General features: G+C 37.7%; 3 protein-coding genes and 1 long non-coding RNA gene across 6 annotated transcripts in view; 1 reads left to right on the forward strand and 3 right to left on the reverse strand.

Annotated features, from left to right (window-relative positions):
- LOC135079366 (uncharacterized) overlaps positions 1-17,287 on the reverse strand; it is a 173,455-nt gene that overhangs the window by 59,524 nt on the left and 96,644 nt on the right. The window lies entirely within an intron of this gene.
- LOC135079358 (ubiquitin-like modifier-activating enzyme ATG7) lies at positions 1,208-6,713 on the reverse strand. Its single transcript, XM_063974000.1, has 11 exons — positions 6,407-6,713; positions 5,966-6,164; positions 5,269-5,727; positions 5,016-5,122; positions 4,781-4,925; positions 4,280-4,438; positions 3,702-3,890; positions 3,048-3,206; positions 2,457-2,572; positions 1,597-1,891; positions 1,208-1,343 (listed from the first exon to the last, which is right to left on the reverse strand). The coding sequence occupies exons 1-11, from the start codon at positions 6,607-6,609 to the stop codon at positions 1,311-1,313; spliced, it is 2,064 nt and encodes a 687-aa protein (XP_063830070.1). The 5' UTR covers positions 6,610-6,713; the 3' UTR covers positions 1,208-1,310.
- On the forward strand, positions 6,850-12,361 carry LOC135079357 (uncharacterized). 3 transcript variants are annotated; one of them, XM_063973998.1, is made up of 8 exons: positions 6,850-7,031; positions 7,278-8,131; positions 8,223-8,785; positions 8,862-9,857; positions 9,933-11,293; positions 11,371-11,571; positions 11,663-11,746; positions 12,068-12,361. In XM_063973998.1, exons 2-8 carry the CDS (start codon positions 7,308-7,310, stop codon positions 12,212-12,214), a joined length of 4,176 nt encoding a protein of 1,391 aa, XP_063830068.1. In that variant the 5' UTR covers positions 6,850-7,031; positions 7,278-7,307; the 3' UTR covers positions 12,215-12,361. The 3 variants fall into 3 exon arrangements, with proteins under 3 accessions (XP_063830068.1, XP_063830069.1, XP_063830067.1); XM_063973997.1 differs by having other exon boundaries at positions 6,851-7,031; positions 9,930-11,293; XM_063973999.1 differs by lacking the exon at positions 11,663-11,746 and having other exon boundaries at positions 9,930-11,293.
- Positions 13,596-17,205, reverse strand: LOC135079364 (small ribosomal subunit protein eS6). The gene is made up of 6 exons (XM_063974007.1): positions 17,097-17,205; positions 16,567-16,771; positions 16,142-16,287; positions 15,710-15,880; positions 15,267-15,413; positions 13,596-13,719 (listed from the first exon to the last, which is right to left on the reverse strand). Exons 1-6 carry the CDS (start codon positions 17,100-17,102, stop codon positions 13,633-13,635), a joined length of 762 nt encoding a protein of 253 aa, XP_063830077.1. The 5' UTR covers positions 17,103-17,205; the 3' UTR covers positions 13,596-13,632.

Below are 17,287 nucleotides of genomic sequence, written 5' to 3' on the forward strand. Positions count from 1 at the left end.
GATCCGGTATTGACGGTGGCGCCCCACTGTCAATTTCATGGATAGGACAGTTCAGTATTTTGGAACTATATGGTATAGATGAACTACACTGAACTGTCCTTTATTTGACACTGACAGGGGGCCACCGTCAATAGCGGATCGCTAGTTCCGACTTTTGCCACGGTGGAAACCTCTATGTGGTGGAAACCATATAGTTGCACGAAGATGGTGGCGCCCTTCTGTCAATGTCGTCGGTGGGACATTTCAGTGTAGTTCATCTATAGCGGCACGAGGGGTGACATTGACATTTATGACGTGATAGAGCATATAGTTCCAAAATACTGAACTGTCCTATGCATGACATTGACAGTGGGGCGCCACCGTCAATACCGGATCGCTGGTTCCGATTTTTGCCATGTTGGAAACCATATAGTTGAACGATGGTAGCGCCCCCCTGTCATTGAGTTTGGCGGGACAGTTCACCGTGGGTCATCTATACATACAAATCTGCGAGTCTCACCTGACGTTCGATGTCTCAAAAACACTCTTTCGTGCTGCTTCCAGACCTCAGGCATTGACCGAGTTAAACGCTAGACCTATAGTTCGCGTCATTGTCTTGACTCTACAGTGTTAGGCTGAGTTGCACCACCTAACTTTGACGATAACCGGTGCTTTTTGTATGGACTTTGACAGATTTTTGACGTTTGTCAAAGTTAAAGTAAGATGGTGCAACTCAGCCTTAGTGTCTTATTAATTAGAGTAAGCGCACACCGTTGATTTTTAGTTGGCCGATAGTTGTGCCCGATTTCAAATTGTATGAAGAATCGGCCAAATCGAATCGGCGTAGTGTGCGCACTCCCATACATGCCCAATTGCCCATACTGATCAACTGCCCGACTAAACTATCGGCCGACGAAAAATCAACGGTGTGCGCCTACTCTTATTCTTCGTTATGATGATAGTAAAATAATAAACACCTATTGTAAAAATAAAAATACAATAATTCTAGATTCATAAAATATTTTTATTTCAATTACCACTTGATTACTTAATATTTTCTATACAGTCAGGATAAAAATCGAAGCATTAAATGCAGTAATGGTGTAATCGTAACATTCATTTTATTAGGTCCTATTTTCCAAACGCTTTTGAAGCTGACTGTACACATTGATATACAAAAAATATAAAAAGGAAAGAGATTATGCTAAAATATCACAACAAATAAAGCTTCCATTTTGCAACATGTAATAATAATAATAACAGTAATAAAGCACAACATTACATAGCAGCCAGAGTGATTTGAGATTGAGAAATATATTAAATTGATTCATTTAGTCTTCCCCGTCATCAGAAAAGGTTAGTACCTGGAAAAAAAGAAGAATAGCAATGAATAATGTATTACATCTGTCCTCTTGAAATCAGATTTATACGGACTGAGGCTGAGGCTGTCCTAAATTGTTGTTTAACGAGGTTTGAATGAAGCCATTTTTTCGATATTTTATCGATGTTATTTTCAGTTAGTTGAGCTTTTTTGTGAAATTTTTTGTTCTTTCAAAAAGTTTGAGGCTTGAAATTCTTGGCTGCTCAATTTTATTTATAAATGCATAAATAACTTACATCAGTCATCTCCGCAGCTAAATGCAGCTGCGAAAGTCCAGTCACATCTTCCAAATAGCTGCCGCTGTTGAATACATTTAGCAGGAACTCTGTGCCTTCATTCTTGTACTTGTCTAGGACGACATCTGAGCACGCTATACATTGTTTGAACTTGGCACAGGTGGGTACTACAGTTTGGTACGAATGCAGGAACCCTCGGATGGAATGCGGAACGTGGCCTAAGACGCCTTGCGTTTCTGAAGGCAGGTCGCTCGCATCGTCGCCTGTCACGTTGTATAACGCTGGCGCCTCTACCCTGAATGAAAGAAAATGGCGCGTAAATATAAATTCATTTATTGAAATAGAAATACACGTCCTTTCGTCTAACCTTTTTTAGACAAAACTTTGACGACAAGGTTCTTCTCTAAAGAATAAATTGAGATTTGACATAAACTACGGCAATAAAAATGAGGAAAGAAAGGGAAGAAAACACTAAAATATCCACGAATTTTTGACATGAATTGTATGAATCTTGTTTTCATTATCAAACATTATGGTCAAACTGAACATCTATCTGTAATGCAGTAAATCGAGGATAGATAGGATATTATCAGAGTAAATACAAATGAGTAGGTCATCTTCATAGAAACGCACGGGCGCGGTTTGTATGTGAGCGCGCCAACACGTATGCGGCGCGCACGCCCACACTGACAAAATTTAGCGGGGAGCCAGTCGTGGTTGCGCCGAATTTTGCCAGAGTGTGCGTGCGCGCCGCATACGTATATTGGCGCGCTCACATAAAAAACCGCGCTCGGTGCGTTTCTATGAAGATGACCTACTCATTTGTATTTACTCTGATATTATTTAGTCCGTTAGCCTACCTTTGCGGGTGCTGCAGCAATCCCACGAGTATTTCGACTGCCAAAGCGCCGGCGATGGCGGCCACGCCCGGTCTCGTCACGGTGCACTGCTGGTCTAGGGTGCGGTCTTTTAATGACTGGAATTAGTAACAAACAACGCATGTAGAAATAATATCCTAAAAAGTCGTCATTTTGATACGGATGACGGCGTCTTATAAAGTGGTAAAGTCCGGTCGCCGAGCAGATAGAATTTCGTCTAATGACCCCATCCTTATCGTTCGCGTTTAATTATATTGCTGTCGCGCTCGCACACTCACTGCGGCCGCCCGTCGCACAGTCGCGACAGCAATATCTATAATTACGCGCGAGTGATAAGGATAGCTTGGGCTCATTGGACGAAATTCTATCTGCTCGGCGATCGGACTTTAATAAGTGCGAATTTGCAACAAAAATCTACGGTTTAACGTGCTGACGAGTTGCAATTTAAGCAGGTATATGGGTACTACTATACATAAAATAACCTCGGAAACATTGTCGCTGCAAAATCGCTTCTATTACAACTGCATAAGACTCAACAGTTTTGAGCTTGATGTGCTATATGTAATTACTTACATTTCCTGGAGCAGTGACGTCATTGCAGAAGTAGCAGCCCAGCTGTCCTCCTTCTATGAAGGCTTTTTTGATCGAAGTATCTTCAGGGGCAGGGGCCTTGCCAACGCCATGGCGCATCACCAAGTAACTGTCGAAACCCAGCGCTGCGTTTATCACTATCTATGAAAGAAAAACAAGAAGAGAGATGTAAGCTAAGGCTAGGATACTCGCCACGACAAAATCTTGTCATCGATTTTAGATGACAAATGTATGGGCTTATCGTCTAAAATCGATATATTTCGTAGATAAGATTATATCAGGGTGCGCATCTGAGTCCTGCAGAGCAGATACTGTCTTGTCCCATCTTTTCGTCAACGCAAAATCGACATTGAATGAAAAGTGACAAAGCATTAAATTACAATACATACTACAGCTAAAAAGTGCAGTATCTGAACTTTATTTTATGATATTACTAGCTTTTGCCCGCGGTTTTACCCGCGTGAAATTTAGTTTGTCACAGATCATCATAAATTATAGCCTATATGTTATTCTGGTTTCATCTGATTCTGGTCAGTTACATCAAAATCCGTTCAGTAGTTTTTGCGTGAAAGAGTAAAAAACATCCAGACATCCAATCTTTCGCATTTATAATATTAGTAGGATTTCCGTAATTACCTTCTTGTAATGTGCAGCTATAAGGGTAGGCAACCACCTCGCTTCTCTAGTATCCAACAAAAGGAATATGACGTCATGTTCTGCGATCGCTTGAGTAATATTTTGAATATTAGCTATAGTTTCCTCCTTCAAAGACTCTCCTACAGGGTGGCCTGGCATTGGAATGTGAGCAGTGATGCCTCTGCTTTTCTGGAAGGTGTTAATTAATGCAATAATTAATTAAAACTAGTATGCTTGTATAATCAAGTAGTTTTTTGCTCGAGCTTATGACGAAAATGCTAAGTTACGAGGCGTTTATTATTATTAAACTAAGACCAGTGGAGTGCAAAAATTAATGCCCGAACGAATCATATGAATAAATGTAAGTTAATTCCTATAAAAGAGATATATTCTTGAGTTAAGTGAGTATGTAATGCAATGTCCATAACCCGATCAAACTAACTGTGCTCGCTGGAATGCGACTTTCCCTAGCACTTACGAGCACACTTCTGTGCGTTCGCCCCGCCCGTACTATAGCGTCGATGTGACGTCACGGCCGCTAGGGGCGCAGTTAACTCGACATGGTTGTATTTACTTACCACAGTGGGCAAAATTGCTTTCAAATTGTCGGCAGCCGCTTCAGCCTTCCTCTTCCCTCCTCCAAGGCAGTCCTCATAATTGTAGAGGACTTGACGTGTTGGGTTAGAGTACGATACCTTCCCGTTGTCTATGAACGTTATGTTGCGGAACCCCCAAGCCTGCAACCAATAATACTTATGGGCTCAACACAAACTAACGCAAGTCTAGGCCATGCTTAGGCCGTATAGTCTCTAAGTTTCTGGCATTTTCATAAAAAATGGATGAAAGTTTATGTACTTATTATTAGACAGAACAGATGTAGGCAATAGGCATATAGTATGCCCAAATGGCATATGTATCCCAAAAATGGATATGGAAAATTATTTACTCATTTGCCTTTAGTCACAAACATTTGTGATTAAATATGTTGGATGTTTGGACTAAATAAAAATATTTTCTTTCTTTCAAATAAGTCACATGCAGAAGCTAGGTTGCATAATTAAATTTAATTACGATTTTACCAATAAATTTCTCGCAACATGACACCCCAGAGTTCCAGCACCAAGCAACAGGCATTTGTTAGTTTTCATCACTTCCACATTGATGTCTGGGACCAATCGCCATTTCATGAGTTTTATGTTGAGATCTGATGAAGTGTCTGCTAATCTGGGAAAAAGAAAAATTGAGTCAAAAACAATATTAAAAAATTGAGCAAAATCCGAGAAAATTCTGGGCTTTCTCACCACCAAAACTTACTTAATCGGATCCATTGATGCTGACATATTAGCAAGTTTGGGTCCAAAATTGCCTTTATCATTTCTTTCCCAGCCAACCCAACCTGCACTTTCAACTGACTTGAGATCCTAAAAAAATCTTCAAAAGTTTTAAAAAAGGTGAAACTTAAATAATATAGGTAATTATGGAGCAGGATAGAAGAGATCATACCTATGAAAAATATATCATAGTACATTTTCATTTAAAGCTAAACAAGTTTTATTGGAATACAAACCTGTGATCCCTTTATAGTGAAGACAAGACTGTTTCCCACTTCACCATTTGGAGAGCACCTCAATCCTATCACTTGAATATCTGAAGAGGCAAGACTCGGAACATGGTCAAACAAGGCTGCTAAGAAAAGCCTTAGAGACCACCCGGGGTTACTCCCGTTACTTGAATCAAGGAATGTAAAGTATGTGTTGCTTAAATCAACGTCTAATTTGCTCTGTACAGTGTCATTCGGATTGAGCAGCTTCGATAAATTATGAACTGCAACATTATCATTGTTTTTTGTCACAATGAAAAAGGATTTCTGTCTGTCGTCTAACGATTTAAACGCATGTGCGAGGTAATCAAGTTGCTTGTTACTGAAATGTATTGCAATGCTCTTGCTTTTTTCACGCAGGTACACTGTGGGTTGGCTTGGGGCTGGGAATGCAAACCAGTAGAAGTAATGGAATTTTTTCAAGTCCTGAAATTGTAAAAATGTCATTATTATACAAAAAAATTATAAATAATACTTTTTGTATGCTGGTTAAGTTGGAAGTATCATAGTGCTTTTGTTACATCATTTGGAAAAGATCTAGGTATTTACAGTAAAACTTTTTATTGAGTGACTAAATTGTGCAAATAGGTTGATGTATAAGATTTTATTACTATAACCTGAGCAAGGCACAGCCAAAAAAGATTTCAAACTTTTGATAACTTACAGCAAAAGATAAAATAACAAAGTTAAGTAGAGATCCAGGATTGACAATCCAGTTCTTCTCCTTCTTGAGATCAGCCCATAGTATTTCTCCGATGGAATTTATCAGATCGGCTTTATCAATGGCTTTGAACTCCTCAATTGTGTTTTTGTTCATTAACTTGCCAGTTACACTCTCATAGTACTGCTCTTTCTCTGGGTGCCTAAAATTTATAAATTCTATAATCATCATATAACTTCAGTTTATGTATTAGATTCATTATGTGGAATGGAAACTTGGATATAAATTAGATCACTTATCATTATATAAATTAGTGCGTAAATATGCAAATTAAGTTACTCGCAGTGAGGAAATGTATAAAAAAGTTATACTCCTGTAGAAAGTATGAATTACGCAGTAATTTATTTAAGTAGTAGTACAAAGATTAAGACACAAGGACAATACCTGTTAAATGAGGTCCCATCGACTTCAAAAACAGGCCCCAGATCGTCTCGATAAGTAAAACGCCCAAATATTTGTCTGGTGTTTTCACTCAGTTTATCAACATCGATTTTCATTTCAGTAAGCGTGTGCCAGAAAGATGGATGCACAAACGACATGAATGGCACATATTGTATTATTTCTCCTTTAGTCTCAGATTCAGACATTGCGCCACAAATCACCAAGAAACAAACACAAAAACTTTATTTTTCTGAAATCGATCGACGAAAACGTCCTTTTTGTTGCTAATGTCAAAATCAGCTGTATTTGGCATATAAATGTCACAAAAAAATGTATGCAAGAAAATTATGATTATACAGCCTACGAATTAGCGCAGTGTAGTTTCTTCAAGGCCTTCTACTGGCTGGCGGGGTTATCGAACTTTTTTAAACTAATAACAAAACTGAATCGGAATTAATTGGAATGTCAATCACTGAAAAATACATTCGTTTTTATTACGTCAATGGAATATACTGATATTTTTTAGGTTTTATTGCAAAATAATTCTAAGTCTACTTCAATGTAGTGATTTTACTTTGTTAGGACACAATTCGAAATTATCGTGGAAGGAAATTAAATTTTATACAAGGTAAGTTACCATAAAGTTACCAATATACTTTCTGACGTCTATGCAGACACTACCACCTCCGGCTTTTAACATACCTTGCTGACCATACCATTAAAGAGTACGTCACGTCGATACAATACATCCCCCAACGATCTTTCTGCGTAGGTAGATGGACACACATCGAATAGCTATTAGACACTTCAGCTGCTGCAGCTGATAAGTAAGAGCTACTCCGATTTTATATGTATTGAAAATGTATATTTTCAGGATATTTATAGCATTGACTACTTCTTTACTATGGCAATTAACTCGTTTGAGAAACAATGTGACAAAATTCATAACAAGTATTCCTCTAATAGTCCACGAGGAAGTGCCTTACCTTCTTGTCAGTTGGTAAGGTTGAGCATTGCCACAGACGACAGTACCACGAGTAGCGACAGTAAAAGTATCAAATCAAAGAAAAAAGGTAATCTAAAATCGCCGTATTTAAATGGCGATAGCGTGCACTTGCTTTCAAGAGTAACAGAGAAAAAACTTTATTCCCAACATAAGAAAGCATCAGATATTGTGTCTTCATTCCCATTAGCGGCAAATATTTACAAAGCTAATTCAGACGAGTTCAAATCGCAGAAAAAGGGCATTAAAAAGGTGAAGAAATCTGTTCTGACGTTGCCGAATGCGCCAACAGCAGTTCCTCAAACATGCACGGTGAGCGATATGAACGATTCTGAATATTGCAACGGGAGTGATGACAATCGAAAGCTGAAAGCAAAAAAGCGCTTTGTGGCACAAAACAAAAAGGCTAAAGTTCGAAATAAAGATTACGAATTTTATGATAGAGATGCTCGTTATTGTTCGCAAATGAACATAAACCTTGACTGCAGTTCTACGGATGTGATAAATCAATTCACTGGTGATGGAAAAAGTGTGTCTGGAAAATTCCGTAGAGGAAAGGGACCACAAGCTGAACAAGAATTTAATGCTCACGACGTTTGGGCAGTTCTAAGGAACATCAACCGCTTTCAGTTTCGGCCTTCTCCTCCCATTTCAGAAGACAGCATACATTCGCCGAAGAAAAAGAAAATTAGGAACAAGAGACGCAATAATCGGAAAGACACTCGGTAAATTAACAATTATCCAATTCAATTGGAAGAGGTCACCGTTCTTAGATAAAATTTTACAGGCAATAATAAGTATTTTATAATTTTTCAGAGTGATTGAGACCTGTCGTACTGAGGAATTTGCTTACATATCGAGCTTCGAAGTAGATAGTAAATCTCCAAGGAGCTTTTCTCAGTCATCTAGTTTCGATCGCATCACTGTAATCGACAAGCAAGATGAATTTAGTGAAATATGCAAAGAATTCGAGAAAAGCGTCATAAAAACGAAGAATGTGAAAGTTAAAAATCGGTTACCGAACACAAATAAAAACCAGAATAGAAAGAATCCTAAGAACAATGTAAAAGCTATTGGGCATAAAGAGCAAAATGAATTGCAAGGACCACACAACAAAATTATTAACGATTGTAACAAAACTCTCGAGCCAAAAGAGTATGAATGTCAATTCAAAGACAATAACTACTATGATAACCCAGAAACACTCGTTAGGATGCATTTGGATTCTAAACCTTCTTCTCCTAGAAAGCAGCGCTTGAATAACTCCGCAAATCGCGATAGGTCAGATGGCATCAATTTTATTGTGAATCGGGCAAATGAGTTTGATTACACTTTGTGTTCAGAATCAAGTAAAGTTGGAATAACCACCGCCAGAAAAGGTATCATGCGCAATTTAATGTTTAATTAATTATTTTTTTTATAATACTGAGAGAAATTTTTCAATTTTAATTGCAGATAATGATGAAAAATTACCAAAAGTAGCCTCAGATGAATCTGGACAGCAAGTAAAAGGAATAACAAAAGTTATTTTGAGTAAAGGTCAAAGTTTGATGAACAACAAAAGAAACGAATTTTTGAAACGAAAACCTCGTTTAGCGACAACAATGCCAAGTACAACAATATTGCCTAAATTGACGCAGACTGAAATTAAAAGAAGATTGGCTAATATGAAATTTCCAATAGTTGTCTTAGGAAAAGATCAACTTGGATCAGCTTCGATTCAAATAATGAATGATCCTCTGCATTTGGAAACTGTAAACCAGCCCATTTGGCCATTTATGCAGGACTGGTATGAACCAACTAATTTGAAAAGACACAGCCCGGAAAAAGTAAAATCTGACGATAAGTTTGAAGAAAGTACTTCACCGAGAAACAAACACCAGGCGATTGATCGCAAAAACAATTTGCGCAAATCGAACGAGATGACTGTAAATAAGCAATCTGCTGTAAAAGATAAAAATTGCTTAAACGTCGAAGCTGCATCAAATAAAAAGAAGTATCCTAAACGTCCTTTACCTCCAAATGAAATTACTAAAGTAAAACCGCAGCAAACTAAGAAACCCAAACCTATACATCAATTAAAGGATAAAATGTTAAAACTTCTATACAAGAACACGTCAGCAAAAGATATTGATGAAAAACATAAAATTAGTGGTCACGGAGATTCAAATCTTAGCGATGATGTTCATGCTATCGAAGCTAAGATATCAGATGCTAGCAAAAAAGTTGATGTAAGCACGGAAACACTGATAAAGTATTTCGTGCCTCAAGACTTGTCTAGGAGCTTAAATGTAAATGCACGGCCTGATCCGAAGAAGATGCCAATATCCAGACAACCTTGGGCGAAAGCAAAATGGGCAAGTGAATTCATTGAAACTGTCATAAAGAAAATTCGAAGCGGTGTTTATTATAACCAGGAAAATAAGTGTCAACAGAAGATTCCAAAGACAGGTAAGTAATATCCTATTGTAAAGTCGATCAATATTAATTTTTAAAAGTGTTCATTGTTTATTATTTATATAGCAGATTTAAAAGAAGCTTCAATTCAGACAATCTTGTCAGGAAAAAACTTTAGTGTGAATGAAGAGGTGATAAAAGAAGACAAAACAGTTGATAATGAAGTTACTCCATATGGAGAAAACAAATATTTGGAAACGTTGCCAGGTTTCGACGATAGTCTTCCTGCATTGGAAATAAAAACCATGAATATGAAAGAAGTGGCAGTGAAGTATTGTACGACAAACGTAATGGTTCAATTTGATGTTGCTGTACCATCTGACCCAGAAAACATACACCCCATTCAAACGTCATCGTCTTTTGTGCCCCTGGCGATCACAGAGAGTCATACAAAAATATTTAAGTGCAAAACAACAATCGTTAACGCGATGCTACCTGCAGAAATCTGTAGCTTACTGCCAAAAATAATACGAAGCATCATAGATTCAAACAAGCCACCGCCTCTTCCTCCGGCAAAGTTTCCGAATGAATCTCTTCTATACACGATATCTGAATTAAGTCATTGCGAAAGTCCAGACATTTTTAAAGCAACATTACCACCACCAATGTTCCCCAAAATGTCACCAATATTATCAAATTTATTGGACGGTTCCTTTGCGAACAAGAAAACAGCTGCAAGACTGAACCCTGATGTTCCAAAAGTTGGTTACGATCGAATCATAAAGGACATGTTGGAAGAAGTGTCGGTTCAACGATTGGTCACATTAAACGTTGACCTTCTTCCCTTGAGGATTCCTAAACCGGACTTAGGATACCCTAAGGCATACGATGGAAACGCAATATTAAAAACTAATACTTGTACAGCGTTAGATTTGTACAGAGAAAGGAATCCGATGATAAAAGCGATTCTTTATAACAATTCAAGTAATCTTGATAACTTATGGAAACCAAATAATAATAACTATCAGTTTAGGATTTCAATATTTCACATTCCACTAGACGTGACTTTAGATAACAACAAAATAACAGTTACTTTAAGTAACAGGGATTACTACGAAGCAGCCAAAAGAGATGGAACGTCTACAGTTATTGGAAATATTAAAATTGATTCACTTTACAATGGATTTATGAAACGTGACAATGACGCAATTCCGCTCAAAGCTATAGAATACAAACATAACACCGAAAACGATATTTCGATTAAAAAGGCCCAAAACCAAACTTTGCAGGGCAAAACTAAGAAGAAAAGTTATGTAAAACTCTACAAAAAATGCAAATCCACGTCCAACATATCGGGGGAGAGGTTCAGTACTTCATTGAGTAAGATTATTAACTTAGATGATTTTTTCCAAGCTCTAGGATCTGGCAAAATATTATCCAGTGTATTTGATGGGTTTAGTGGAAAGAAGATACTATCTTCAATAATCGAGGTAAGTACCCTAGCTTCGAATTTAATCAATTTCCATGGAACGATAAGAAAAAATATTACATGTTTAATCTATTGCAGATGAAAAACTGGATCACAGAGATAAGTCAAAGGCAAGCGATGTTGATTCTCTTGTTGACCAATAAAAAGGATACGCCCAACTTGGTGAGATTCCGACCGATACTGCTGCAGGGCATAGCTGTTAACAGGATAACACGAGCTTCTGAGCTGGACATGGAAATAGAAGTCATAGAAAGAGAGCATTTCAATAAATTTTCACAGGTAAATCAGGTTGATAAAATAAGTACATCTACTAGCGCGGGAAAGATTTTCTTCGGCTACCGTCATTTTATTTTCTTTTTTGTATTTGCAGTATGACGGAATCTCATACATAAATGAGTCGATAGAGAACCATGACAATCTTCTGGAAGAATTGTATTGGATTGCGAAGACAACGGTGAGTTTCGTCGGTAGCTGTAGCACGATTTGAGTTGAGTGAGTAGGCCAACGGAGTATCGCGTAAAACACACTGAGGCAGTAGGTACGCAGGACCCGCGTTCACGGAGGTGTGATTTTGTAAGTTTCGAGTTGCTATGCATCATGAATGCCGGAATAGGGACGTGGAAACCGTGGGAGAACCACCCAGAAACCGCGCGTGTCTGAACCAGGCCTTACCGCAACTGTGTGTGTTTTTTGCTTTGGATAAGAAGTAGGGACTAGGGACAAAAAACACGGGAGAACTTTGATGAGCCCGTACTTATTACGTTTTTATTTCCAGGCTTCAGATTACCAAAAGCCCTTCAATGAGGCGTCTGAAAAACTTCTGAAGTCTCTCTTGGAAAAGAGGAAGAAACTGAACCCCTCGTATCTACGAGTAATGGCGCGATATGTCGGTTTAGGCCTGCTGAAGACTCCAAAGAACTAAATTTTGTGCGTGTGTGTCAAGTGATGTGAAAGTCTGTGAAATTCGTCGTATTGCCTGTCTATATTGTTAATTTATTTATCGCTTTATTTATTACATGGAACATTTTGAATTATAATAAACTGTTTCTATTTTTATTCCCTTTCCAAGTTGGCGTTTTTTTGTTATGAGACAGTTTCACATGTCTTCTATAGACAAGATCCTATTCTATCGATAGGTATAGGTAGGTACAAGGTATCGTGCTCGGTCTTATTTAGTAACAATTTCGGTCTGCTGCAGCTCTGATAAAACTATCGATAAATATAAGAATAGTATTGCGGAACCATCGATAATTGATAGTATCGCTGTGTTAAAGTATCGATACTAGTGTTGCCGATCGATAGTCTACTATCGAGTCTATCGATAGCTCAAAACGAGGCAATACTATCGATAGTATTGTTGCTCGTGAAGAATAAACTATCGATAGTATTGTCGCTTCTGAATAAAAAGCTATCGATACTATCGATTGTTCTAGACTATCGATAGTTTAGCAATTTACAATAGTATCGTTTACAATATTTGGGTATAATAATCAATAGGCACAACAATAGGGTTATTGGAATACTTGAATTATTTCATATAGTTAACCATAACATTTAATTATAATAATATGTTTCCAAAATTGGCAATACATTTGATTTGCAGTACTTCTTTTATCTAATGCAGGTAGTTTTAAATACAAGTGAGATTATTATTGTTATAGGTATGTTTAATTGGTAAGTCAAGCGAAACATTTGAAATATAGTAAAAATGAATTTAAACATACCCAATACTATTGCAAATTTTCAGACTATCGATAGTCTAGAACAATCGATTGTATCGATAGCTTTTTATTCAAAAGCAACAATACTATCGATAGTATTGCCTCGTTTTGAGCTATCGATAGTATCGATAGGCCAATCGATAGATAAGGCTTTTCAGATGAAAACTATCGATAGTTTTACTATCGTTAGTTCGGCAACAGTAGATAGTTCAGTGTTATTAGGTCATATAGGTAGTTATCGATATTGTTGCGACTTCATTTTCCACAGTGACCTCTCAAAGTCGAAGGGCACGCACAATATGTTTTTCGAAGTCCGGCTATCGACAGTTTTGCTACTTTTTGGCTGGTTTCTTTTGTTATCTAAACAAGTATCGTCTTCTCAAAGCATCATTTTACTAGATAAGAGGTGATGACCTAGAGTCCTAGAAAGGTTTTAGTCGTCAAGTGAGTGGTGGGTATAACAGGGCATAGCTGAGGTAGTAGAGCGGTACGGGCGGGAGATGTGTTTTGTTTTTCCTCCAATACTCAGCTATGCGCTGTAGTTGTGTAGGTTGTAGCTGCTAGGAATAAAAGAAGTACAAATAGCTTTTACATTTTTATATTGTTAAAAGTAAGATGATCACTTTTGAGGCGCGCTCTTGTCTGAGCTCTTTGAGTCACGCATCGAAGCCGATCGCCTGCGCTTGATCTCTTCTTGGCGGCGGACCTGCGACAAAGTTACGAATGTTAGAAAAAGTAAATAGCAAGTTTGAATTAATTAATTGAAGTTAAACATCCTTTCTACCGCTTTCTTGTGTGTTTACACATGTCAAGTCTCTATCCTGAATTTACAATGGGTACACAACTACACGAGGCTTCCGGCGACTGGGACCGCAATTAACTAGGACCGCGGTCCCAGTCGCCGGATCCATAAAAAAATAATAATTTTCTTCCGGCGACTGGGACCACTCATAGATAACTTAAAAGAAAATATTATTCAATCCAAAATCGGTACAGTACTAAAATCCATGAGTGGTCCCAGTCGCCGGAAGAAAATTATTTAATTTTTACGCATCCGGCGACTGGGACCGCGGTCCCAGTTAATTGCGGTCCTAGTTGACGGAATCCTCAACTACACGTGGCTGCCGTAGCGATCGCCATTTTGCTTGCGCTTCCAATTTCTATTTTCCGCCAAACGCACACAATGTTTAATATTTTTAAAAACATGTGTAAACAAACACTGTGACAGATATAATAAACTCGGCAAATAAAATTGTACTTACATTACAAGACAGATGTCTATTATATCTGCGAGTTGAAAGCGGCAAAATAAACTTGTCGCTGATTTAATACCTTAGCCCATATCAAGCATAAACCAAGGGGTAAGACACAGCACCTTGCTATTACAGCCAAATACGATTCCCACACATAAAGCGATGGTCATATGGTATCTGCTGTGGAACCACTGACATTATAAAGCCGAAATTTTGTGTTTTTTGTGTGATTTGTGAGCATGATACTATAATAGGCTTCACAAGTTCTTCAAGCTACTTGACCATCTTTCAAGTTTATGGCGAGAAAGGCCATTTTCATTTGATTTTGTCTTTTTTTTATTACTAATGAAATTAATTTGTTTTAACTAATGATGAAATTAGTGTAAGTTTGATTTGAGTTAAAAGGCATATTCCAGGTAGCATTATTTTGTATACCTAGAAGATGCAATATATTCTAAAATCTTCATTCCTTAACACTCCAGCTTAGCAGGAGTTTAACAACATCTTTGTTTTTTAAAATTATAATAAAATCAGGAAAAATATAATATGTCAATTTTGGAGGCTTAGTCAGATTTCAATCTGTTGTTGATCTTCAAACCTTATTCTTGCATTATTCTATTCTCTAGTGGAGATACCATAAAAAAGAAACATTGTTATGTTTACCCAAAACAAACAACTTCACACAACCATTTACCCAAAAAAAAATCGATTATATTGGCTTTATAATAATCACAGGTTAGACACGAAAATAAAAAACTGTAAGCAACCAAACCACAGAGAAGACGTCAAGTCTGCCTCCTTTGTAGTTTTATTAATTTTAAGTCTGATTCTGATTAATCCAGAGCAAATATTTTATTAGTAAAGGTAGAGATTTACCATAACTATAACTGCTGTTTTTTTGTATGGAGTTTGACAGATTTTAGTTGTTTGTTGTCCAAAGTAGTTCCAGTTTTCAGAATCAGTCTCAAAATCTGTACCGTTTGCAGAAGCAGTTACGTACCTTGGACTCCTTCTTTCTTTGAGCCAGCAGTTTGGCGTAGTCGGCCTCGGAGGCCTTGCGCTTAGCCAGACGCTTCTTCTTGAGTGCCAGACGGTGACGTCTGCGCTGGAGTACTACAGGGGTCACTAGCCTCTGGATTTTGGGGGCCTAGAGAAAAATACATACGGTATAAGATAAAATCTCAGTGGTACATAGTACAGGTTTCCAAAGGTAATTGCACTTAGATCAGCTAAGTTCAAAGCATAGCTGTCAAAAATCTATAAACACATTTATATTTGTCGGAATAAATAATGTTCAGCACACTGTAAAAGTAGACAGGCATAATAGCCTGAGTCTTCTGCTCGGTGCCATTGATTTGCCCTGATGCTGCTGTCTCCAAATTATAGATAAACTTGGAACCAATATGTAATCAGGGACAAAATAGTAAATAATGAAGATCTTACCTTATATCTGGGTTTGGCGTTCTCCTTGCCTGCCTTGGTGGGGAGGAGGCGCTTGACAACATAGCGACGGACGTCATCCTCTTTGCTCAAGTTGAACAGCTTGCGGATTTTGGATGCACGTTTGGGTCCAAGACGGCGGGGAACGTTGCCGTCGGTAAGGCCGGGAATTTCCTGTAATTCAATATTATGATAGTTAAGTGGCTGATTCTTAGACTAATTTAAAAAATTTGTAGATAAATGTAAATAAATGTTTGGCTCAAAGGATAATGTCTTGAAACTTTAATGTTTCAGTGACAGGTCCTAAGAACCATGATAATATACCCTGCCGCATATAATTACCAAGATTTGAAGATCTTGAAAACAGTAAGAACAGGGAGAAGTGTAAAAATTCCAAAATTATGATAATCTGCATGTAATAATAATAATATTTACCTGGGTGCCCTTGCGGACAATAACTAAAGCCAATACAGAGAGGTTAGCATCAACAATGCAGCCACGGACTGATTTGCGTTTCCTCTCACCATCACGACGTGGTCTGTAGCAAGAGTGACCCTTGGACATCAGCAAACGGACACGGCCTGAAATAATACGGTAAATAAGACTGTTGCTACAGAAAATTCTATCAATAGTTGAAATAAGTAAAAAAAATGGCATGGCAAAGAATGAAAAATTAAAGAAACAATTCATAGCTTTTTATTGTTACACATTAACTGACTGACTGTAAGGTCTTGGTGTTATAATAAATAGCATGCAGGCCACACTTAGGAATGTAAATTGTTTGACCACTTCTCAGCCAATGATCAAGAAGCTAAACTCATAAAAATATTAACTACAGAAGATAACGTAGGAGTACTTACTGTTTGTAAGGACTCCCTGCTTCATGGGGAACCCTTGCTTGTCGTTACCGCCAGCAACGCGGAGCACGTAGCCCTTCCATTCGTCGCCTAGCTGGTCAGCCTCCACTTCCGCGCCCATGCGCCTCTCGTAGAAGATACGGAGCTTGTGCTCGTCCACCACTTCGAATAACTTCTGGCATCCCGTCGCCGGGAACGAGACGTTCAGCTACAAAACAATTTATAGGTTATAAACAATGAAACAAACACTTCAAACATAAATCCTTGGGGACTTTACTCCATATATCGCTAAGAAACACTATCAAAAACTTTACATTAACCCTAAGATTTGGATAAATTCACATGAATTGTAAAATCACTGAATGAAAGTTCACTCTCCACAACACGGCCTAACTTATCAAATAATATCTCACAAATCGTAACAGTAATCAGCAGCACATTTATGCAAATAGAGAATTTAATAAGTTGTGAATCGTCTAGGATTTCTATTTTAGTGGAATTTTGGTAACATTTACAAATAAATAAATTTAAACCTTCATGACTGCGGTTTGGTCCTACGAACGTCAGCCATGAAAAAGAACCATCGACAAATGTGTAGTGATGTTCATAATTCTAGTTGTCAGAAACTATAGATTCATTCAATATGAGCAATTGAATAATCGATAAAAATAAAAATAAAACTTTATCCGAAGAATAACAAGAATGAATAAAGTTTCAAACTATT

Source organism: Ostrinia nubilalis, chromosome 16 (assembly GCF_963855985.1).
Source record: "Ostrinia nubilalis chromosome 16, ilOstNubi1.1, whole genome shotgun sequence".
NCBI lineage: Eukaryota > Metazoa > Arthropoda > Insecta > Lepidoptera > Crambidae > Ostrinia > Ostrinia nubilalis.